The sequence below is a fragment of the Anticarsia gemmatalis genome, chromosome 22 (assembly GCF_050436995.1).
Source record: "Anticarsia gemmatalis isolate Benzon Research Colony breed Stoneville strain chromosome 22, ilAntGemm2 primary, whole genome shotgun sequence".
In the NCBI taxonomy this organism is placed as follows: Eukaryota; Metazoa; Arthropoda; class Insecta; order Lepidoptera; family Erebidae; genus Anticarsia; species Anticarsia gemmatalis.
In genome coordinates this window covers 690,949-711,685 of record NC_134766.1, presented here as the reverse complement: position 1 = coordinate 711,685, position 20,737 = coordinate 690,949, and the positions used below count along the sequence as shown (strand labels likewise).

The window sequence follows — 20,737 nt, the reverse complement described above, 5'->3', positions numbered from 1 at the left end:
AAAGGTATACAGGCCCCAACCAGCTATTGGCCAGCGTGGTGGAATCAAGGCTCATTATAATTATTATTTGTGTGATGAGCACGAGTAGCTGTTTTGAGGTTGTTAATTTATCTATATAAGAATGTATTTAGAAATACATAAGTATGTTTATCAGTTATTTCGTTATACTACAAGCTCTGCTTAGTTTAGAATCAAATGACCGTGTGTGAGTTGTCCAACGATATTTATACTAATATATTATAACGCTGAAGAGTTTGTTTGATTGTTCGTTTGTTTGAACGCGCTAATCTCAGGAACTACTGGTCCGATTTGAAACAAATATTTCAGTGTTAGTCCATTTATCGAGGAAGGTTATAGTTTATATACATATATATCATCTCGCTACTACCAATAGGAGCAGAGTACCAGTGAAAAATGTTACAAAAACGGGGAAAATTTTGACCGATTCTCTCTTATGTGACGCAAGCGAAGTTGCGCGGGTCAGCTAGTTTAAAATAAAAAGGAAAATTAGATTCTGAAAAAGGCTGATTAAAAGTTAAAAATTAAAAGGAAATATGTTAACTAACCAACATATTGTCATCTATTTCTGTCCGTGTTGCCCGGCAACAGACGGTGACGTCGCGCGTCGAGGTACTTTGTATGAACACTTGTGTCAACGCGCGGCGCGTGCGCACCCGAGCGCTTTGCTTGTGTTGTTCTGTACCACACTTGTTCACATGTGATACATTGTACATATAGTGGAGGTAATTTTCGGGTATTTATTGTCGTATAGAACAGGTTTTCTTGGGTTTAAAAGATTAAAAGTTAGTTTGATCTCAGTTAATATTTAAACTAATTCCATATGAACCAGAGACCACAGGATAGCAGAAAAAAGTGCATCGATTTTTTTGGGAATTAAAATAAATTCGGGCATAGTTAATTATTGATATGATATTTCAAACAAGTTGATTTTTTAAACCAAGAAAAATTCTACTTACAATAAAATATGGATGTTACGAAATTTTAAATAATTTCACTTAATAAATAATATTATTAAATATACAAATTTTATGACAACTAAAAAAAAATACGTCATTAGTTACTGCAAAGTCAATGATTATCAAAGAAATCACCAGGTCCAGCACAATATCCGAATATATCCGAAAGTATCCGCAACAGTGTCTGTACAGTGGTGACGTCACCGAGAGATTCGGTTACATTGCTGTGACACCTGTGTCAACGCACAGCGCGTGCCGGCGCCGGCGCTGAGGCCCGCGACCAACACTCTTATACTTGTCTTGTTTATCACATCGAAAACAAGGAAATTATACATAACGTTTTAATAGTTAAGTATTGTATTATCCATACTAATATTATAAATGCAAAAGTAACTATGTCTGTCTGTCTGTCTGTCTGTTACTCAATCACGCCTAAACTACACGGCTTCACCTGTTTATAGATAAAAAGAAACAGAAAGAGACTTTTCAACAACTATTAATAAATTACAGTATCATTTTAAGAAATTTCCATTTATGCAATAGTATTGCTTGTGTTTGGGTAGTATATAAAAATCGTATATATAGTGTGGATGAATTAACTTCCTATTTAAACATCGTTTATGAGTAAGAAATTACAAAATTACTCTTGCAGGAGATTGAAAATTCTATGGATTTAAAATACACGTCTGTTCCAAAATCCACGAAGTTTTACATGTTTAAAATATATTATATTTTAAGAGTTCATTATTAACTTTATTCCGAAATAAAAAACTCTGTATTCCTCTTTGCATTTTTACAGAAAAAAAAACATTGTTTTTGTCAATATAGCTCCACGGAGGTTTTGTCATTTTATTAGACTCTCTCACTTGCACTTACACATTGTCTCATTCCTATAATTCCTTAGATTATGAATTAGTTCGCACATTAGTAATGACCCGAGTATAATACTCTCAAGCTATAAAGTACAGAAACAAAAGATACAATATCGTACGTTTTTATTCATCCATCAAGCACAATCTCTCAGTATTTGACGCGCACCTGCCTCGTTTAAAACTAGCGGTGAGTGATATACGTGCGAGATGCATTTAGCCGTCACCGCCGGGTGGGCACAGCTGTTCCCGAGCTCTAAGTAAACAAACGAACACACAACTGCTATGACGGTTCGCTAATCTTCAATGCAGATGGGGCTAGGTGCCTCGGAAGGTAACGTGGAATTGCGAAAATTTTATATTTTCTTATCTGTTAGTTTTCGTGTTGAAAAATTTCTAGGTATTGGATAAATTTTGTTCAGGGTAAGGACAGAAAGATGTAGGTTTTTGGTAGTGAATATAAAAGTTATTTAAGCAATTTCTAGTTCAGGAGAGCAGTCGAGTGGTGCAATCATTCATCTCTTACTCAAGTGGTAACTTTTTGAAGTAATGTGTGTATGTAGAAATGAAAATGTGATTAATCGCTTGCTCTGATGGAAAAAGGATACATTGTGATACAATCTTGCATATTTAAAAGTAATCTAAAACAGTGATTAAAAATTGATTCTTGAATAATGAAGGAAGGTGCTCCGTGCTTCGAAAAAGTCTATATTATTATGATTATTGCCGATTACGAGAACAGCCCCTAAACCATATTGAAGGTGTTACAACTAGCTTGGGAACTAACTATACGATAGAATAAAAATAACATTTATAATTAAGTTTAATGTATAACTTCTCACAATAATCTCCCTAGCAACAGCCCAGTCGGGTCAGCTGTGTATGTATATACGTAGTTATGTATGTATCACAATACTTGGTGCGGGCGCGCAAACGTCGGCCCTCAAACAGCGCTGCATGCGGGACCACAGTACTATCACATATACGTCATGTATCTATGTACTGATTGTTGTACTGTACGGGTTTTTATTTAATAGTGAATTGTAGTAATAACTTTAATCTGCAAAAGAGAGATCAGGGTTACTTCTTAATACACGTTTTACAAATGGATGCAATGACATTTATGTATGAAATTCTATGTTTCAAAAATCTTTGGTATAATGTGGTCCTACTAGTGGCAAATAGGATCAAACTGTCGGGCCTCAAAACTGAAAACTTAGCTCACCTAATTTCAATTAATTTTACTTTATATCCTAATCAGACTAAACATAGTAATAGCAAACAGCAAAGGTATTTAAAATGATTCGTATTATATAGTAAATTCATTCAGGAATACTACAAATAAATATTATTACTAGCTAATGACAGAAACCGGTGGAAGATTTTGAGGAGCCCTTGCTCAACAATGGGACAGTACAGGTCAATAAAACAAGCTAGTCTCTTAGGTCCACTACACGGGGGATTTTTGAAATGTTTTCTTAACATAAAGCCGAATATCTCGTTGGTACTAGAGGTACAAGAGTTGCCTCTTTAGCATCAGTTAGGTAGAGTATCAGTTTTCTATTACCTGCAGTTTATAATGGGTAATCGTGAAAATAAGTTATTCTTAAATGAGCTGTTTTTTCATAGTAGTCATTAAACAATAATAATTGTATAAGTAGTATAAGTAATGAGCGGCTGGTAAAGCGCGGCGGTGCGGGCAGTGCGATGTGGCGACAATTTATCACAGTATCGGCGAGCGGCGCTGCAGGCAAGGAGCTCCTCAAACGAGCCCGCATATACTGTACCGACAGCACAATATACCACTACTACTTTAATCATCTATTTAAAGATTTAATATTGCTTGTTAAGTACTAGTATATTATATTTGGAAGGAGTTTCTATAAACTCCTCCTTGATTGACAGGAATTTTTGAGAAATACAGCAGCTTTATTTCCTCATGGTTTTATTTGATGTACAACACAATCACAATCTGTTGTGTCAAACACTTTTGTCTTTAATATTGAACAAGATTTTGCAGATTAAACAGTTACTAGGTACAATTACACATGGCATACACATTAATATTGATCAAATCAAACGTACCTATATAAATACAATTATATGTTTAATCAATTCAAAAGGAAGTAATCAAGAATGATCTTTCAAAAAAATATGTACTTGATACTTAGTCTTGCATAACAATAAAATTATTCTTTGAATGCGCCTTTGAAAAATGTCTATTGAACAACAAAACAATATAGTTTTAATCTGATATTGCACATCAATAATTATGTCCCTACTTATAAATAATCCGTGTGTATGTTTGTCGTCAGTACCGGCCCGCATACGATAGCGCAGGCAGTCCGCGCTATGAGGGCACTTTTATCTCCCGCCGACCGTGTTTACAAATTATCTACATTTAATTGTCACTCCACAAACACACACACAGCCTGCCTGTTTGTTTATTTTGATATTTTAGGGCCAGTTATTATCCTACTATCTTACTAATATTTATAAATGCTAAAAATTGTGAGAATGTATGTATGCATGGCTGTTTGTTACTCTTTCACGCAAATTCTACTGAACCGATTACGATAAAATTTGGTAAATAGGTAGCTAAAGATCCAGAATAACACAGAGGCTTTTTATTGCCGAGGAATCGGGGTTTACACGGGAAGGGTTTCCACGCGGATAAAGTCGCGGGCGGCCTCTAGTAATTAGAACATATTGAAGCATATGACACTTTGACAATTCTTACGGTCGGTATGTAAATGTATCATATCCCAATGCATGTAAGCTTTAACTTGGATCTTTCTATATCAAGACACACGTAACTTCAAAAAGACATGCGCTAAGACCTATAACTTTTACTAATGCACTCTGAAATTAAGAAACTTTGGTACAAAAATAGTGCATAATGAACAATACTCTGCTTGTTACTAACAAAACAACAGAACGAATTATTTATTAAAACAGCGGTTTTTCGAAGCAAGTCCGCGTGTATACATGTACATATAATGTTGATCGGTAGCGCGTCATTGAGTGATAACAGTGATAAGGAATGGGGGACGCCCGCATCACTCGCTACTCGCCTCTCATTCACTTTTAGATGCTGTGCACTTAGATAAAATACATGCTGGTTATTTATATTATTCAATGCTAGGATTAAATTGTACTTTTCTAAATACTTTTTAATATTTTCAGTTTTTTTTTTGTAAATATTGTGTTGCGGATGGCGTTTTAAATGTCGCAACCAAAGTAAAATCACGATCTAAATTCTCAAATCGAAGAATATAACCAGATTATAAATATTGTCGTTTTCCGGGCTTGATTCCAAGTATTATTCTTTGGTCTCTGCCTACCGTTTTATGAAAAAGCGTAATTTATGAATGTGTGATTCCCAGTAAAGCTTTCCCAACACATAAAAAGAAAAAATATTACAGCACATATTCATATAATTATAGGTACACAACTTTAATATCATGCCTAGTTTCCAATTTATAAGCAGGAACGAAATATTCTCTACTTGCTTCATCCAAATTTACACTATCCCAATAAAAAAAAACATTACCGAATTTGAAGCATGTTTGTTTGTTTGTCGTATGGTTAGTGGTCAACCTAGTGTCAAAGTTGTTCAAGCCGCCCGAGAGGCCATTGACGTGGCTTAACAACGGTTATCTTAGTAGACAACAACCGGGACAGACTTTTAACGTGCCCTCCGAAGCACGGAGATTTGAAACATAAAACATTGCCATGCTGTTTACAGTATTTCCAATAACGAGGGTTGTCTTCAAGGGGTGTGAAAGAGAGGGGCGATATTAATTGTTTGTTGGCATTAATCAGAGCACACCTGAGGAACGGACCTCTTTGCACGAAATATTGTCACCACCTGGTCAACAAGACTCTAAGATAAGTAGATTTTGGTAATCAATGATTGGCAGAAGAATATATAACTTTTCACTTTTAAAAGACAGCTCCCGCATTAAGAATTGCTCCTGTATCGCGGGGACTTTTACAAACATACAAACAACAGACACAAAGCACAACCAGACTCGAAACAATTATTTGTGGATCGTACAAATAATTGTTCCGTGTGGGAATCGAACCCATGACCTCTAGCGGCGTGGCGACCTAAACCACTGCGCCAAGAAGGCAGTCAGCTGATGGTTATCATACGCGCAGATTTAAAAGGATTTTACTGTTAAAATACAGGCTGCCTCCGTGGTAACAAGGTTTCAGGTTCGACTTTCGAGGCATTCAAAGGTGTTTTGGTCTTTATTAAATTTTATTACTTTTGGGTTCAGAAGTAGAATTTAATTAAAAAAAAACAAAAAGTAACAAGAAATCCGTTTACTACCTTCACAATTCAAACAAAAATAACACAAAGAACGATCAACACAATTATTACAAAACCAAATACTGCACACTTCAATAACATCTAATTTAACGAAGAAATATAACGAAATTAACAAAGAATGGCTTACGTGACCTTAATAGCGACCGACACAGATTAACACTAATCACACGTCCGTACACCGCGAGCGCCAACGACAAAATGGACGAGCCTGTCTAGAAGGCTGTCTTTTATAGGCTTGTTGACGTCATCCTGTGGAGATCGCTTACACGGCCTCTCCTGACGCCAAGTCGTCCTCGACGCAAGATCTCTGAGTTATCCCACTAGGACCCGCCACTGGGGATGTAGGTGGGTTAGTTACGTCATCGTCAAGCAAGGGCATAGACAGTCCAACTGCAGGTGCTGGATCCTTTGGTACTGTTTCCTCATCGTCAGTGACCTCACCTAAAAACAAAATATTTGTAATACTCCTTCAAGGATAAAAATGAAAACGTTCAACCTCACAGGCTATCAGTCTATCCACATTCAATTAATTCATACATCACTCTTTCTTAATTCACACATCACAATAACTCACACTCGCTTAAACTACATACATCTTTCTCAAAAAAAAAACATAATAAAGCCAAGGCATATTCCTGTTGATACCAAAGATAAGAGCGCTTCCATTTTTCCATTTGACTTCGTTGTTAATTTATCTTCGGATCCTGTAACAACGTGGCCTCTAAGACCCACTCGTACGAAGACCGTATTCGAACGTACGAGTGTATTCCACACGAAGACCGTATTCGAACGTGTGAAGCTCCCCGGCACGCAGACTTGGTCACATGTGCCGAGGATTCCTGGTACGCAGACATAGCCACATGTGCCGAGATTTCCCGGCACGCAGACATAGCCACATGTACCCAGGTTTCCTAGTACGCAGACATAGCCACATGTGCCGAGACTTATCGGCACGCAGACATAGTCACATGTACTCGAAGCTTCCCAATACGCAGATCATAATCTTACGTATTGAGCCATCTCGACATGCAGAGCGTAATCGTGCATGTGAGGGATACTTTATGAAACATAAATATTCACGTGAAGCTCGCCCTTCAGGCTTACCTCACTAACCGCATGATAATGACCATTGTTTATCACATAATTACTCACTCTCGAAAAACGCAGCGCATGTTTCGGGGCTCCATTCACCCCGCCACGGCACCATGTATTGCGCAGCAGCTTGTGTAGTCTTGCCGTAACTGCCGCTGAGTAACTGCAGTGTGTAGCGTCCACTTGGCAAAACTTTGACCACTTTATACGGACCACGCATGCCTGAGTCCAGTTTGCCTGCCGACTGAGAATATTTTATAACAAACACCCAGTCATCGACGGAGAACTGTCGAGGTGCTCGCCGTTGACGGTTAGCTCGTTCATCTTGCTGAGATTGGTTACTTCGGAGAAGTTCACGGGCTCTGCTCCTAGTGATTTCGCGCAGAGCTTCCCTGTTAGGCGCCGAACCCTCGATCGCTACGTCACGTACCAGTGCTCGCACCACGGGCGTAGTAGATTCTGTGCCTATTAAAAGATTTAAAGGAGATGCTCGTGTCGTCTTTTGCCTTGTGATGTTTAGCACCAACTGTAGCTTCCACAAGGTCTCTGACCATTCCAGCTGCTTGTAGTTGGCTTGGATGCGTAGCATATTAAGAACGGTCCGCATGTAGCGCTCTGCTTGACCATTGGCCTGGTGCATTTCGGGCGTGATGACGTGTTGATTGCAGCCCAGTTCGTTGATCCAAGTTACGAACTCGTGAGACTCGAACATTCGTCCTTTATCTGTGACCAATAGTTTAGGCACCCCAAACAAAGAAATAGCCTGAGTAATGACACGTTTGAGTTCAGCGGCATCTTGTCGGTAGATAGGATAAAGAAGTGTGTATTTGGTAAAAGCATCCACAATGAGGAGAATGAATTTATACCCATCCGAAACTGGTAATGGCCCTAAGGCATCAACATGAACCGTATTAAATGGAGTATCGGGCTTTTCCCAAGAAATTATACTTTGTAATGGTGCTCTGGGAACCCTCTTTTGAGAAATGCACACAAGGCAATGAGAGACATATTTAGAGACAAATCGCCTCAGACCCGGGAACCAGAAGTGTCTAAGAATGAGATCAATCGTTTTCTCTGCACTTATGTGCTCATGTTCATCGTGGAACACTCTCAAGAGGCTAAGTCGGTGCCCTTTGGGTATATAACAAAGTAACCTCGGCTCTTGACCTACTGGCACATATTTATAGTAAAGGACCCCATTTTGAATCTGATAACGATCACCGTCAAGCCTACCATCATGCAACTTCTGAACCAGGTCTTCCAGGTCTTTCGTCGTCAGCTGACTGTGCGACCTGAGCCCAGTTACGGGGTTTGGAAATTTGATTGACAACGGCGGGATTGCGGCTCAAGTAGTCCGCATGGGGTAACATTGCTCCCTTGCGATACTCAACCGAGAAGTTAAAATCTTGAAGGTACACCCACCACCTAGCTACTCGAGGTAAGAGGTCTTTCTTACGCTCTGTGGACTTAAGCGCATTACAGTCAGTGACTACAATGAATTTTAAACCAATTAAATAATGGCGAAAGTTTTGGAGAGCTTTAACAACGGCAAGGGTCTCAAGTTCGTACGAATGGTACTTACTTTCGGCTCCTTGCGTCGATCGGCTGAAATATGCGACCACATGTTTCTTAGAATCGGAATGTGTTTGTAAAAGAACAGCGCCATATCCAATACTACTGGCGTCTGTGTGAACTTCAGTAGGAAGATCGGGGTTAAAGATGGTAAGTACCGGTTCACTAGTCAGCTCTTTGATTAAACTCAAGCGAATAGTCTCGCATTCGGGGGACCAGTTAAACTTCACGTTCTTGTGCGTGAGGATAGCGATGGGCGCGGTTTTAGTGGCGTAGTCTTTTATGTACTTTCTAAAATAACCTGCCAACCCTAAGAGCTGTCGTACCTGCTTTACATTTTCTGGCGGTAAAGTATTAACCAAGGCCTCCACTTTTCGTGGACTCGGCCTAACCTGACCTTGACTAATCAGCCTCCCCAAATATTCGACTTCCGTTACTAGAAACGAGCATTTATTCAAATTGATGGAGAAGCCAGCACTTGTGAGAGTCTGAAGGACCTTACGCAACAGTTCAATCCCCTCGATTTCGGAATTGCTTAAAAGGAGGACATCGTCAACGTAGACCAGTACGTTTCCCTCTTCAATGTGCGCACGCAGAGTGTTATTAATAATTCTTTGGTAAACTACCGGAGAATTAGCTAGTCCGTAAGGCATCTTGACGTACTCAAAATGCTCTTCCGGAGTTACAAAGCCAGTTAGGTGAATACATTCCTCTTTGAGCGGGATTTGGTGAAACCCGGTAGCCATATCAAGACAGCAAAAAAACTTATAACCACCCAACCTATCGATGTGGTCATCAATTAGTGGCAGAGGGTAGCGATCTTTTATAGTGATCCGATTGAGTGCTCTGAAATCTACACAAAGTCTGTCTGACCCATCGCGTTTCTTTACAAGTATGATTGGACTCGCGTACTCAGATTTGGAACGCCTAATAACGCCCTTCTCTAAAAGATCTTGAGTGATTTCACGAACTTTTAACTTTTCGGAGTGCGATAACCTATACGGTTTATAAACGACAGGCGTGGCGCTGGAAAGTCTTATTTCCATTTCTCCTGTTTGGACTGTGGTCAGGGCAGTTCCCGATATCAAAAATGGAGAGAATTCATTGATGACAGTCATAAGGCTTTCCAACTCCACACCCTGCAGAGGCGTGTTTAGTTTTACTTGGCTATCTGCGCTAACGACATTAACTCCTTTGCTACTTCCATCAGCACGGGTAAGGTATTGCTCATCTTTAGTTCGAACGTAAGTAATCCCGTCGCGGTTTAACACGTCTGTCCCTATTATAATAGGCGCGTTCATAAAGGGGGCCGGAACTACTACTAGGTCAACCTCGATGGAGATGTCACTAAACTCCACGGTAAGCGTGACGTAAGATCTACTAATCACTTCTCGATCGCTGAGACCCTTCAATACACAACGTCTTGGTTTTGGTTGACATGTGAAATGCTTTAAAATGTCGGATGAGATCAGAGAAACGTCTAAGGCTCCGCTATCAATGAGTACATCCACTGGGATACCATCTATAATTGCTGAAGTTATATCATTGTTTTGCGAAACGTTAGATGGGTAGGAGCAGAGATTGACACTGCGATGATTACGTTGCTCTGACTTAGCTTTAATAAAACACTTGTCCTCGGTGTGTCCGGGCTTTTTACAAAAGGTGCAAGATTTACTCGACGACGGTTGTGTATTGCGAGGAGTGTTGGAATCTACTTGAGAGGATTGACCGGCCGATACGATAGACCTAGGTCGCCTACAGGTGCGACTGACATGACCATACCGGTGACAGTTGAAACATTTTGGACCCGGGGGAACGCCTAGCTTCGTCGCCTGACCGTATCGTTTATGTTCAACTACTTTATCGCGTTTAACTGTTGAGGGCTTGGTGTAAATCGACAAAAACGAAACTATAGTTTCCGGGGTTAAACTAGCGTTAGCGGCGGCGGCACGTACTTGAGGGTTATCTATACCACGTATCACTATGAGGACTCTTAAATCGTCACTTAGCCCCTGGACTATTCTCAAACGCAAAAGAGTACGACGAGCGTATTCTGCGTAACTAGTATATTTCTCCGAAGTCGTACTCATTGCTTCGAATAATATGTTCGCATAGTCTAATTTACCGGGACAAAGAGGTTTAAACTCGCGCTTAAAATTGGACCACGTCCGGTCATTCGAGACCCACTCACCAAGCCAAACTCTAGCGTCACCTTTGAGGCACGATGCCACCCGCGACAAACACTCGTGATCGTTCCACCCGTTAGCTTCTCTGGCGCGATCCACCTCCTCGCACCATGCTTGGATATTGTTTATTGATGGATCGAAACTAGACACATAGTAGTGTTGAGACCGCGAGGGTTGCATCGTTTTTATAGCTTGCAACAAAGCAGTAGCGAGGGTAGACGCCTCAGAGCCTGGCGTAGGAGACTCCAGGTACTGATCAGTCCTACAAACCGGTTGTGGCCTAACCTTCGACCGCGCCTCTATCGGTGAAACCGGACGCGAGTTCGACCTTGATCGGACACGATGGTGACTACGAGAACGATCCCTATAACGCGAACCGCATCTATCCCGCGTACGCGATCGACGCGTCTCCGAACGGTGAAAATCCTGTCGATCTCGAGAACGCAAGCCATCCTCCAAAATATCACGTCTAACGCTTGAACCACGGCTCGATCTATCATCACTATGGTCGCGGCGGTCGCGGGACCTGCTAGAAACACGCCGGGTTTGATAACGCAATTCGTTCCTGGGACGACTCCTTCGTGGACTAGGTGTCATTGTTCGTCTCATTCGTACCGGTAAAATAAAGCACCACACAACATAGAAACAAAGTGAGCAGTAGTTGGGAACAAAACTCGTTTAAATGTTAACGGTTTTCTTGTTTATAACAAAATTTTAGACCTTTGGCAAGCTAACGTTAATGTGGGTAGTTAAGTTCTTTATCCCACTTCTGATTTTGGGTTCAGAAGTAGAATTTAATTAAAAAAAAACAAAAAGTAACAAGAAATCCGTTTACTACCTTCACAATTCAAACAAAAATAACACAAAGAACGATCAACACAATTATTACAAAACCAAATACTGCACACTTCAATAACATCTAATTTAACGAAGAAATATAACGAAATTAACAAAGAATGGCTTACGTGACCTTAATAGCGACCGACACAGATTAACACTAATCACACGTCCGTACACCGCGAGCGCCAACGACAAAATGGACGAGCCTGTCTAGAAGGCTGTCTTTTATAGGCTTGTTGACGTCATCCTGTGGAGATCGCTTACATTACAATATTTCTTAATATTTATTATTATAATATTTATATTATAGTTTGATAACGTGCCCGGTATATGGCGATAGATTTGCCCCGAATACGTGAAACTAAAAAAGCGGGATAGTAGCGAGTATATTTATACCTATAACAATAATGCCTATACGTTTGGGTATAACAAGCGTAATGATAAGTAGGTTTTGCTAAACTACAGTTTTCCAAAACTATATAAACGTACAATTAATCACCTAAAACGGTATTAAACCAATGTGTCACTAAAATCGACTAAACACGAAATAACTAAATCGTGACAGATTAGAAATGAGCAGTGCATGTAATTACTAAGTTGATTACAATCTATTATGGCCGCCATTAATCATTACACGTCAATACGACGCGCGGACAGACATACGGACATACAACAACGCATTGTGATTTGGACATATATTATGTATATTATATAAATACTGATGCGTGGCGTATATTATTTTAAAATTTCATTTTTATTTACGTTTAAGCCACTTAAGTCTTTTGACATGCTGAAAATAGGGTCTTACTTTATGACACAAATTGTTTTGCATTTCTTGTGGTCCTGTAGCGTGTTTTTTTTAAGTAGTCAGGACAATCTCGACATATAAATAATAATTTAGCTTTGTAATTTTTTGCAATCGGTTCAGCTAAAGCAGAATAGAGACACAATTAAAAAAATATAGGTTTTGAAGTTATTCTATCCGTCTCTGGCTGCGAATGTCTGAATAATAGCAGATTTTATATTAATAAGATAAGAAAAACAAAATGTAGAAACTAATTCAAGTAATAAGTTAAAATATACACGTAAAATAATTATTTTTCAAAAAACTTCAGAGAGTAATACGCGTGACCTTTTAAAACCAATCCAGTCACTCAAATAATTTCCAACATATCAAACGAAACATCAAACTACAAAAATCGTATATCGGTAAGTACATGAAAACACCTGAGTATTTCCCAGTAATATTATCTACCGCAGTGGTTCCCAACAGTTGATTGCTTCGGTTTTAATCAAAGTTTGGCGCGCCTGCGAATGACAACTCGATTATGCCGCGATCGTACTTAACATACTCGATTATGAGTAAAAACTGTGTCGGCACTGTCATTCGCACGTTCAACCTCTTTGTTAGCGTTAGCGTGGGCTTTTTTTTATGAAAAGAGTTTTAGAACGTGTAGAATGTTTGAATTTAGAACGGTGTTGCTGGCTGGTTATTTTTTTAGAAGTATATTTTGGCCGCCATGATTGCAAAAGTAAATTATATAAAAGTGTACGTAATTTTTTCATACGTTATTACGTTTATAAATATATCAATTTTCATTATAAATATAGTATAATGAGAATTGGTATATTTATTCTACATAAATAGCTACGTAATTATAATCACATTACTATCCCACTATTGGGCATGGGATATTTTAGTCCTATTATTAAAGTTTAATAATAAATAAATCATTGAATATAATAATAAACGGAGGGTATGTTACGAGGAAATTTAATTGTTACTGTATTTCAATTAATTTTGTTCAGCGAATAATGGCATGTAAATGATTACAGTGAAATATATTCAGGTTTTTGTTTCGTACGCGTATGTTGTTGCAATTTAATCACTGTTAATGTGATTTTAACACTGATTTTTTGTACAGAAATAATTAATTTATACAACTTTTTAATTTTTTCTATTGCTTTCAAAGATTTATAGGAAATGGTATCACCGAAAAAAATAGATTTAAGAATATTATTTTTATTCCGATATCGCAGGTTGTTGTCATATAAAGGATCTCACTACGCCCGGTTTCTGAATAGATTTAGCGGTAGATTATCTATTCAATAGCGTAAAAACTTATATAAAAAAAACGATATTGAATAGATAAACTACCGCTATATGTACTCAGAAACCGGGGGTAAATAAACTTAATTGATAAGTTATGGATATTATGGTATTAGCATATGGATGTGAAAGAAGCAAGGGAAGTTTGTAAAGATCATACCTAGTGGCGTTGTCTTATCTCTGCCTAATGCTAATTTCCTAAGAAAATTTACCACACATAAATTACAAAAAAAAACCGTTTTATTAATATTCAAATAGATTTTTAACTGCAATTTTAATTTAAAACAAGTAGCATATTTTCCAAGTATATTTTCCAATAGCAACCCCTCGCTCTGGTGTTCTACAAGCGTCTCTCTCGTGAGAGCTAACATGTGTGTTGTTCTTCACCGCGGCCCGACATGCTAATACCATGTTATCGTAATCACGAGAAAAAATAACGTTTTATGTTAATTACCTTGAATCTATCAGCGTGTTTGTTTAAGCAACAGTAATGAGATGTGGGAAAGAATATTTTACAGCTTGTCGTGTGCTAAAAATATGAAATTAAGCTATGTTTTATGTGTCGAATAAGGCAGGGTTTGTTAACCAAATACTTGATAATTGTGCACTTAATCAATGGCTAATTTATTACTATTAAAAGTAATAATCAATTGCTAATTAAAATTGCTCCATATACGAATGCCATAATTTTATTAGCAAAATCGAAGACCAGTTTTTTGTTCTTAACCGATTTAAATCTGAGTTTTTTAATATCTTTTTATGCTGCAATAATTTCATATTTTATTTAAAGTTTACACGCCTAACATCAAAATCTATATAATCCTTTTTGATTAAATCTATTATTAATATTCCACACGAACACCTAGTCGTAATAAATTAATAAAACTTTATTGTATTTAACCAGTTTATGACTGTACAAACAATAAACAAGTTTGGTCAGTACAAACATCAGTTTGATATCAGTTTTTCGTCAGGTAGTGTATAAGCTATAATCCTTCGCTTAGGCTCGCACAAGTGTTGAGCCGGTGGTCTGGCGCTGACAGCTCGATTACGCCCCCTACCCCCCTCGTACCCCGTATACCCTGTATACCGGGTATACCCCGGGCTAGGGGGTGCACCCCCCACCACGGACCACACGCCACTTCGCGAGTTCCGACGATATTTGCGATTTTGGTTTTTCAATTGTAGTTTTGTATTTGTTGTTTATTGTTTTTTTGAATATTGATGTCATGTTTTGTATTGTTTAGATGTTGGACAATTAGTTGCTGAACTCGTAGTTTAATGTGGTTTAACTTTGGTTGTGGCAGTTCTTAACACCTTACTTTAGTAGGAGTTCTGTATTTGGAGTTTATTTTGCAGTATCTGGGATAAAAAGTTATTTAGGTACAGTATTTTTAGTCAATACTTAATAAATTTAAGGCTTACGACTCGGTTAAGTTGCAGAAAGGGTCCTAATGCTTTTTGTAAATAAACAGTACTAGTAGGGTACTAATTTTGTGTATTAGCAGACTAGCCCGGCTTTGACTGAGTATATTGCAATTAAATCCCGTTGATTATGTTTCCGTGGGAATTTTGATACCATCGATACAAACCTTGTCTGTCATAGTTACAAACATATGAAATAAGAAAAAAACAATTTAGTTTAGTTGATCAAAAATTATGCGCGTACCTACATACATTTCGGTAATTCACTTTATTGATAGCTAACTTGTGTATTAGGAAAAGTTCGTGTGTAGTAAAGTTGTTTTAGGCAAAATCAATACTAATTAATATTCCTTATTCCCTCAACAACACGTTATTACGTAGACGCATTGCACGTAGCGGGTCTACGTCACACGTTCGTAGCACAATGATACCTGAGTCTCGTAGCGCCGTAGAGTGTGTAGCAACAGTTGGATGATAACTTACCTACGGCTGCTACGGGCTACGACATATACAGGTTGTTGTTAAATATAATTGCTTATTTGGTACAGGGGGTTGCGTAGTCATTAAATTTAGTGTACCGAGCTTAGTATGTTATGGTAACGTGTTTTGTCAACAAATGTTTAGATTGAATTCGATCTTGCATTATACTATTTTTATAAAAAATAATGATTAGATATTTCTTAATTCGTTTGACACACAGTTACGATAATAAAGAAAAGAGCTGCAGCTTTTTATATTGCATTAATAATAAAGCATTTCAAGAAGGCATATTAATTTTGCGTCCCGATTGTTATTTTCAAAAATCTTTGACAGTCGTTACCAGTAGTCAGAAGCTTGAAAGTCTGACAGCCAGTCTTTCCGAGGGGTATCGTGTTATTACCCTGGAAACTGGGTTGTGAAGGTCCGATAGGCAGGCATTCCATGTAAAACACTAGTATTTAGCTGCATCCGGCGAGACTGGAAGCCGACTCCAACATAAGTAAGAAGAAAGGCTGATAAGTAAAGGTTTTGACCTTTAATTCTATTCCCGATTGTTTTACACACACACTTACTTAAAGTTCATTGATACGTCCTATATTCTAGACATAGACTGCGTCACGCCTACCCTTTCATCTCAAAGTTATCTTCAACACCCATACAAAAAGTCTCTCAACAGAAAACATACGTAAATTGTTTTCAATAAACAATGTTGAAAGAATATCGTCACATGTGTATGTAAAACTCTACCAGAGACAGTTGGAGAACAGCTGATACCACCCCCCACCCCTTCACCCCCTTCGAACAAGTACTACGTCCTAATTTACTTACAAAAATATATTGATAAACTCCAAACTAATATTGTAAATGTCAAAAATGTGAACCAGTTTTGGGAGGAGTGCATTCTTTGAACTAAAACAATACAATAAAATATGTTAAGAGAGGTCTCAAGACTTTAGCCTTCTTCTGTGAGGCGACTCGTGCCTAGCAGTGGGACAAAAATATAGTAAAGTAGAATAATAAAGTAAAATATAGATGAATTTATTAATTTTGTAACTGCTTTCCTTTGTTTGACTGCTGAAGTAAAGATATAGTTATATCGTGTTTTTCAATGACAAATCTAAGGCGATTAACACACTGCCCCGCATCATGCTGCATATTGCGTGTCGACGCACCTACGCGCGTTCCTGCGGGAGTGCAGATCGGATTCTGTGTGCCATACCTTGCGTCTCGCCCCGCACCTACGCGCGGGGGTGCATGTTTCTCCGCGTGTATGCGCGTGATCCGCATGAACGCGCGTGGATGCATTTTCTGTGTGTTAGACTGTGCGTGTTTTCCATACAAACGGAGATACTTACAAGCAACGTTCGAACACGCATTCACGCGCTACGCTGCGTGGTGCGGGGCAGTGTGTTAATCGCCTTAATTTCACCAAAAATAATAATATCACAGCAATGTCGTCGCATTTTGGGAACCATTTTAAGAACTTGACAACATAAAATTGACAACTTATATGTTTTTTCCTAACATACTAAAAAGCATTTTCTGATGCGATAAAATATTTTGAAGCACAACAAAAATGACAAGACCGAACAAAAACACTACATTTTTGGTACTACAAGTTTGTTGTGACTAATTATAAGAAAAGTATCGAAACCCTCTACTATAAGACCAAAGTAAAGTGCAAGTACACGTCACCTGTCACCGTCAGCTGATCACCCCTCCATCACCCCCCCCCCCTCTCTTGTAATAGACTGTTGTTTGATTTACAACGCGCCCTTGTATAACACGTGCACCATGGAATTTTTGATAACGGAACAAATATTATTATGAACGCAAATTAAATGACTTCTCTAGATAGTTTATATTTTAGTTCAAACTTAAAACTAGAAAAAAATATGTTGATAATGAAAATTTGAATAATGTAGATTTGAAAATAATAATTGCGTGACAATTCCACGTTGAAAATTGATATCAATTTCGAATGTTATCACGTACATATTATGTTTGTTAAACACAATTAAACTTTTGCGTAAAGTATACTTGCGAAAACAGCCCAAATTGCTAAATTAAGGTTTCGGAGATTAACTTGATGTAAGATTTTCTACTGATAGCTATGCAACGAGAAAGTTTAAAAGTTTATCGTATATATGATGATTTATAAATGATCATTCTACATATTTTTCTAATCACGGCATATTTATTCTCAATCATAATCATGCCTGTAACAGTTTTATTTAATAATTATCAACAACCCACACATTCAAATAATTTAAACCAAACATCAAAAACAGAACATTGCCAACAATTTAACAGACATCATACACAAACTATGAAAAATCTCTATTAAAAAATAAGCCTGCCATTTTTTCCGTAGCATCGATAATTGTAATCCTTTCCCCCGGGGGTTGCGGGGCGAGGGGGTGGAGGGTGAGGGGTGGGGGTTGGTCGGGGGGTGGTGTAGTAACATCTGTGCTAGCCATCCCTTACAGACTCCTGTCGGCCACAGCCGCCCCGAACCGTTTATTTATTTGAAGAGCTCCAAATTGATTTGTTTGATATGTTACCGACATTACTTATTATAATGTTGCTTGAATTGATTGTAGTTTTTACGGGCTAATTGCGTTTTAGTTGAATATGTATTAATAGCTTACAATTGTTCACGCAAGCTCTTAATTAAATCTGTTGTAATGCATCAACTTTTTAAGGTGAAACATATCTAATTTACCTATAGCATCTATTGAACATATTACTTTTAGTTTCGCCTTATGTAAAACGCATATTGGAGCTTTGATACCATCTAATCGATATTTCAAATCTCATATTAGTCTTAATCTGCGATAGTTTTTGTATATCTCTTATCTTACTCTTTACTTAAACGCACTGGTCTCTAGTATGGAGGGCAAGGCTCAGAATCGTCTGTAGTGCATCACAAGTGGCAAGTGTATGATGGTAGACTTGACACACTTTTGTACTCGTCCCCATAGATGCAATCAGATAGAACTAGCATGTTCTAGTTTGTCTCTTTAGGCCCTTCAGTGGAGTGCAGGGTACATTACAACTATTAAAAATTTATAATGTTACTAAATCTAGATTCAGCTTCGTTACATGAAATGTACCTTTGTATCTTCTATAATAATTTACAATTAACTTTTTTTTTGCTACTTTATTTATTTTGCTAATACATGCTATTGTTTACAAGACCGACATTTTCTCCACTTACTAATATTAATAAAACAAAACAATATATCAAATTCCTAATACCCTTATAGCTACAGCGGAAACTCCCAGCAGAAATGAAGTATGACCCATAGTTTATGAATTCACCGCAAGATTTGTCGCATAGCCGGCGCGTATTTTTAAGTCACGCATAAAAAGTCGCATTAGCCGGCTTAGCCTGACGATGTTATACGCTTTCCTAAATGAAAATCCATATAACACGCCACTCGGCGGCACATGGCGACCTGCACGGATGTATGGAAGTGCTGGATAGGGTTCGAGTGCGGTGCGATGCGTGGTGTGAGCGTAGTTGGTTGGGAACAAAGGCTTTTGTCGATTTGCTGATGGCTGTTTTTGTTTGTAATTAGTTATTGCGCTGCGAATAAAGATGTATTTATTTGATTCAACAATGAATTATTATTTATTGTTGTATGAAATATCGCGATGTTTAAGTAATAAGTAATAAATATCGGTATATTTATAAAATTCAATTACAAGATAAATCCCTGCCCAAATAGTAATTTATGCGATAAATACGTAACAAAACGAGGGCTTGTTTTGTTGTCTATTTATCACACCATATTCCGTCTTTTTAATACAAATCGTAGCAAGCATTTCTGCAAAAAGCAAGTCACATCTAGTAATACAACATCATGGGCAACATTCATTAAAATTTGCCAAACCCGCGGCGCCGTCGTCCGCACCTGACGCCGACCGTTCACCGCGCTATTGTTTTGTGCGAAATACATCGACGCTTTAGTTCACACAGCGGGTCACACCGCACTCTACCGCCCGGCGATGTACAACGTACATAGTGGTAGTTGTACATAAAACAACGTGGTGAGGGCCGCAAGAGTTTTCGATACATTTCCATTGGTTTTTTTAGTTATAGACTTGAAAGGAATTGGAAATTAAAGGTCGTAAGTTATAAGAAATAGTTATTAGATGTTATTATAACGGTTACCTTTGTGACCTTGTTGCTACGGGGAGGAAAAGAATATTGGAATATTTTAAAAGGATAAACTGCTTATTTTGTAAAAAATGTAAAAAAATATTAATGATAATAAAATACCCTAAAGTCAGTTAGCAGGAAATGTGGAGTCTTTATGAATATTTTGGATAGGATGTTCTCAGTCAAAGTCAGAATAAAGAAAAGCGTTTCCAATTTAAATCAAGAAAATAAATAAATAAAATTAAATGAATTACATAAAAATATTCAATATTACATTTTTCTAACGCATTCATAAAAAAAAAGGGACGTACCATTTTTTTACCACCTTTTAGTCGCAGTCGGTAATACTGGAAGTCGACTCCAAGATACAGAAAGGCTAAGCTGAAGTGTTTTTATTAATTTTTAACTCATAAATTCTAATACCTTACCCTCTCGCTGGTCATCGACATTTGACCTTCCAGCCTACATCTAGTCCTAGAGTCCTAGACAAACATGATTTACTCCTAGTAAATCGTTAGCACAAACAAACGCTGACACTTCTCACCCTACTGATCATGAAGGATCTAGATTTATGGAGCTAAGATTTAAAACAGAATAAGGCATAATTTCTTTAACGGACTGTTTTGGATTCGATTCCAGTGTCGCACAGTGCTAATGGGGTTTTCTTATATATTAGAAA

General features: G+C 37.9%; 2 protein-coding genes across 2 annotated transcripts in view; one reads left to right on the top strand and one right to left on the bottom strand.

Moving 5' to 3' along the window:
- Nucleotides 1-20,737, top strand: part of nvy (CBFA2/RUNX1 partner transcriptional co-repressor nervy) — a 65,942-nt gene that overhangs the window by 5,005 nt on the left and 40,200 nt on the right. The window lies entirely within an intron of this gene.
- Nucleotides 6,164-8,383, bottom strand: LOC142982527 (uncharacterized). Its single transcript, XM_076129050.1, has 2 exons — nucleotides 7,338-8,383; nucleotides 6,164-6,626 (listed from the first exon to the last, which is right to left on the bottom strand). The coding sequence occupies exons 1-2, from the start codon at nucleotides 7,987-7,989 to the stop codon at nucleotides 6,448-6,450; spliced, it is 831 nt and encodes a 276-aa protein (XP_075985165.1). The 5' UTR covers nucleotides 7,990-8,383; the 3' UTR covers nucleotides 6,164-6,447.

Bases quoted from the DNA above. Each gene is read 5' to 3' on its own strand.
- LOC142982527 (XM_076129050.1), bottom strand. From the start codon at position 7,989: ATGTTCGAGTCTCACGAGTTCGTAACTTGGATCAACGAACTGGGCTGC. The intron at 6,627-7,337 runs GTGAGTAATTAT...TTTTGTTTTTAG, and splicing joins ATGCGCTGCGTTTTTCGAGA to GTGAGGTCACTGACGATGAG.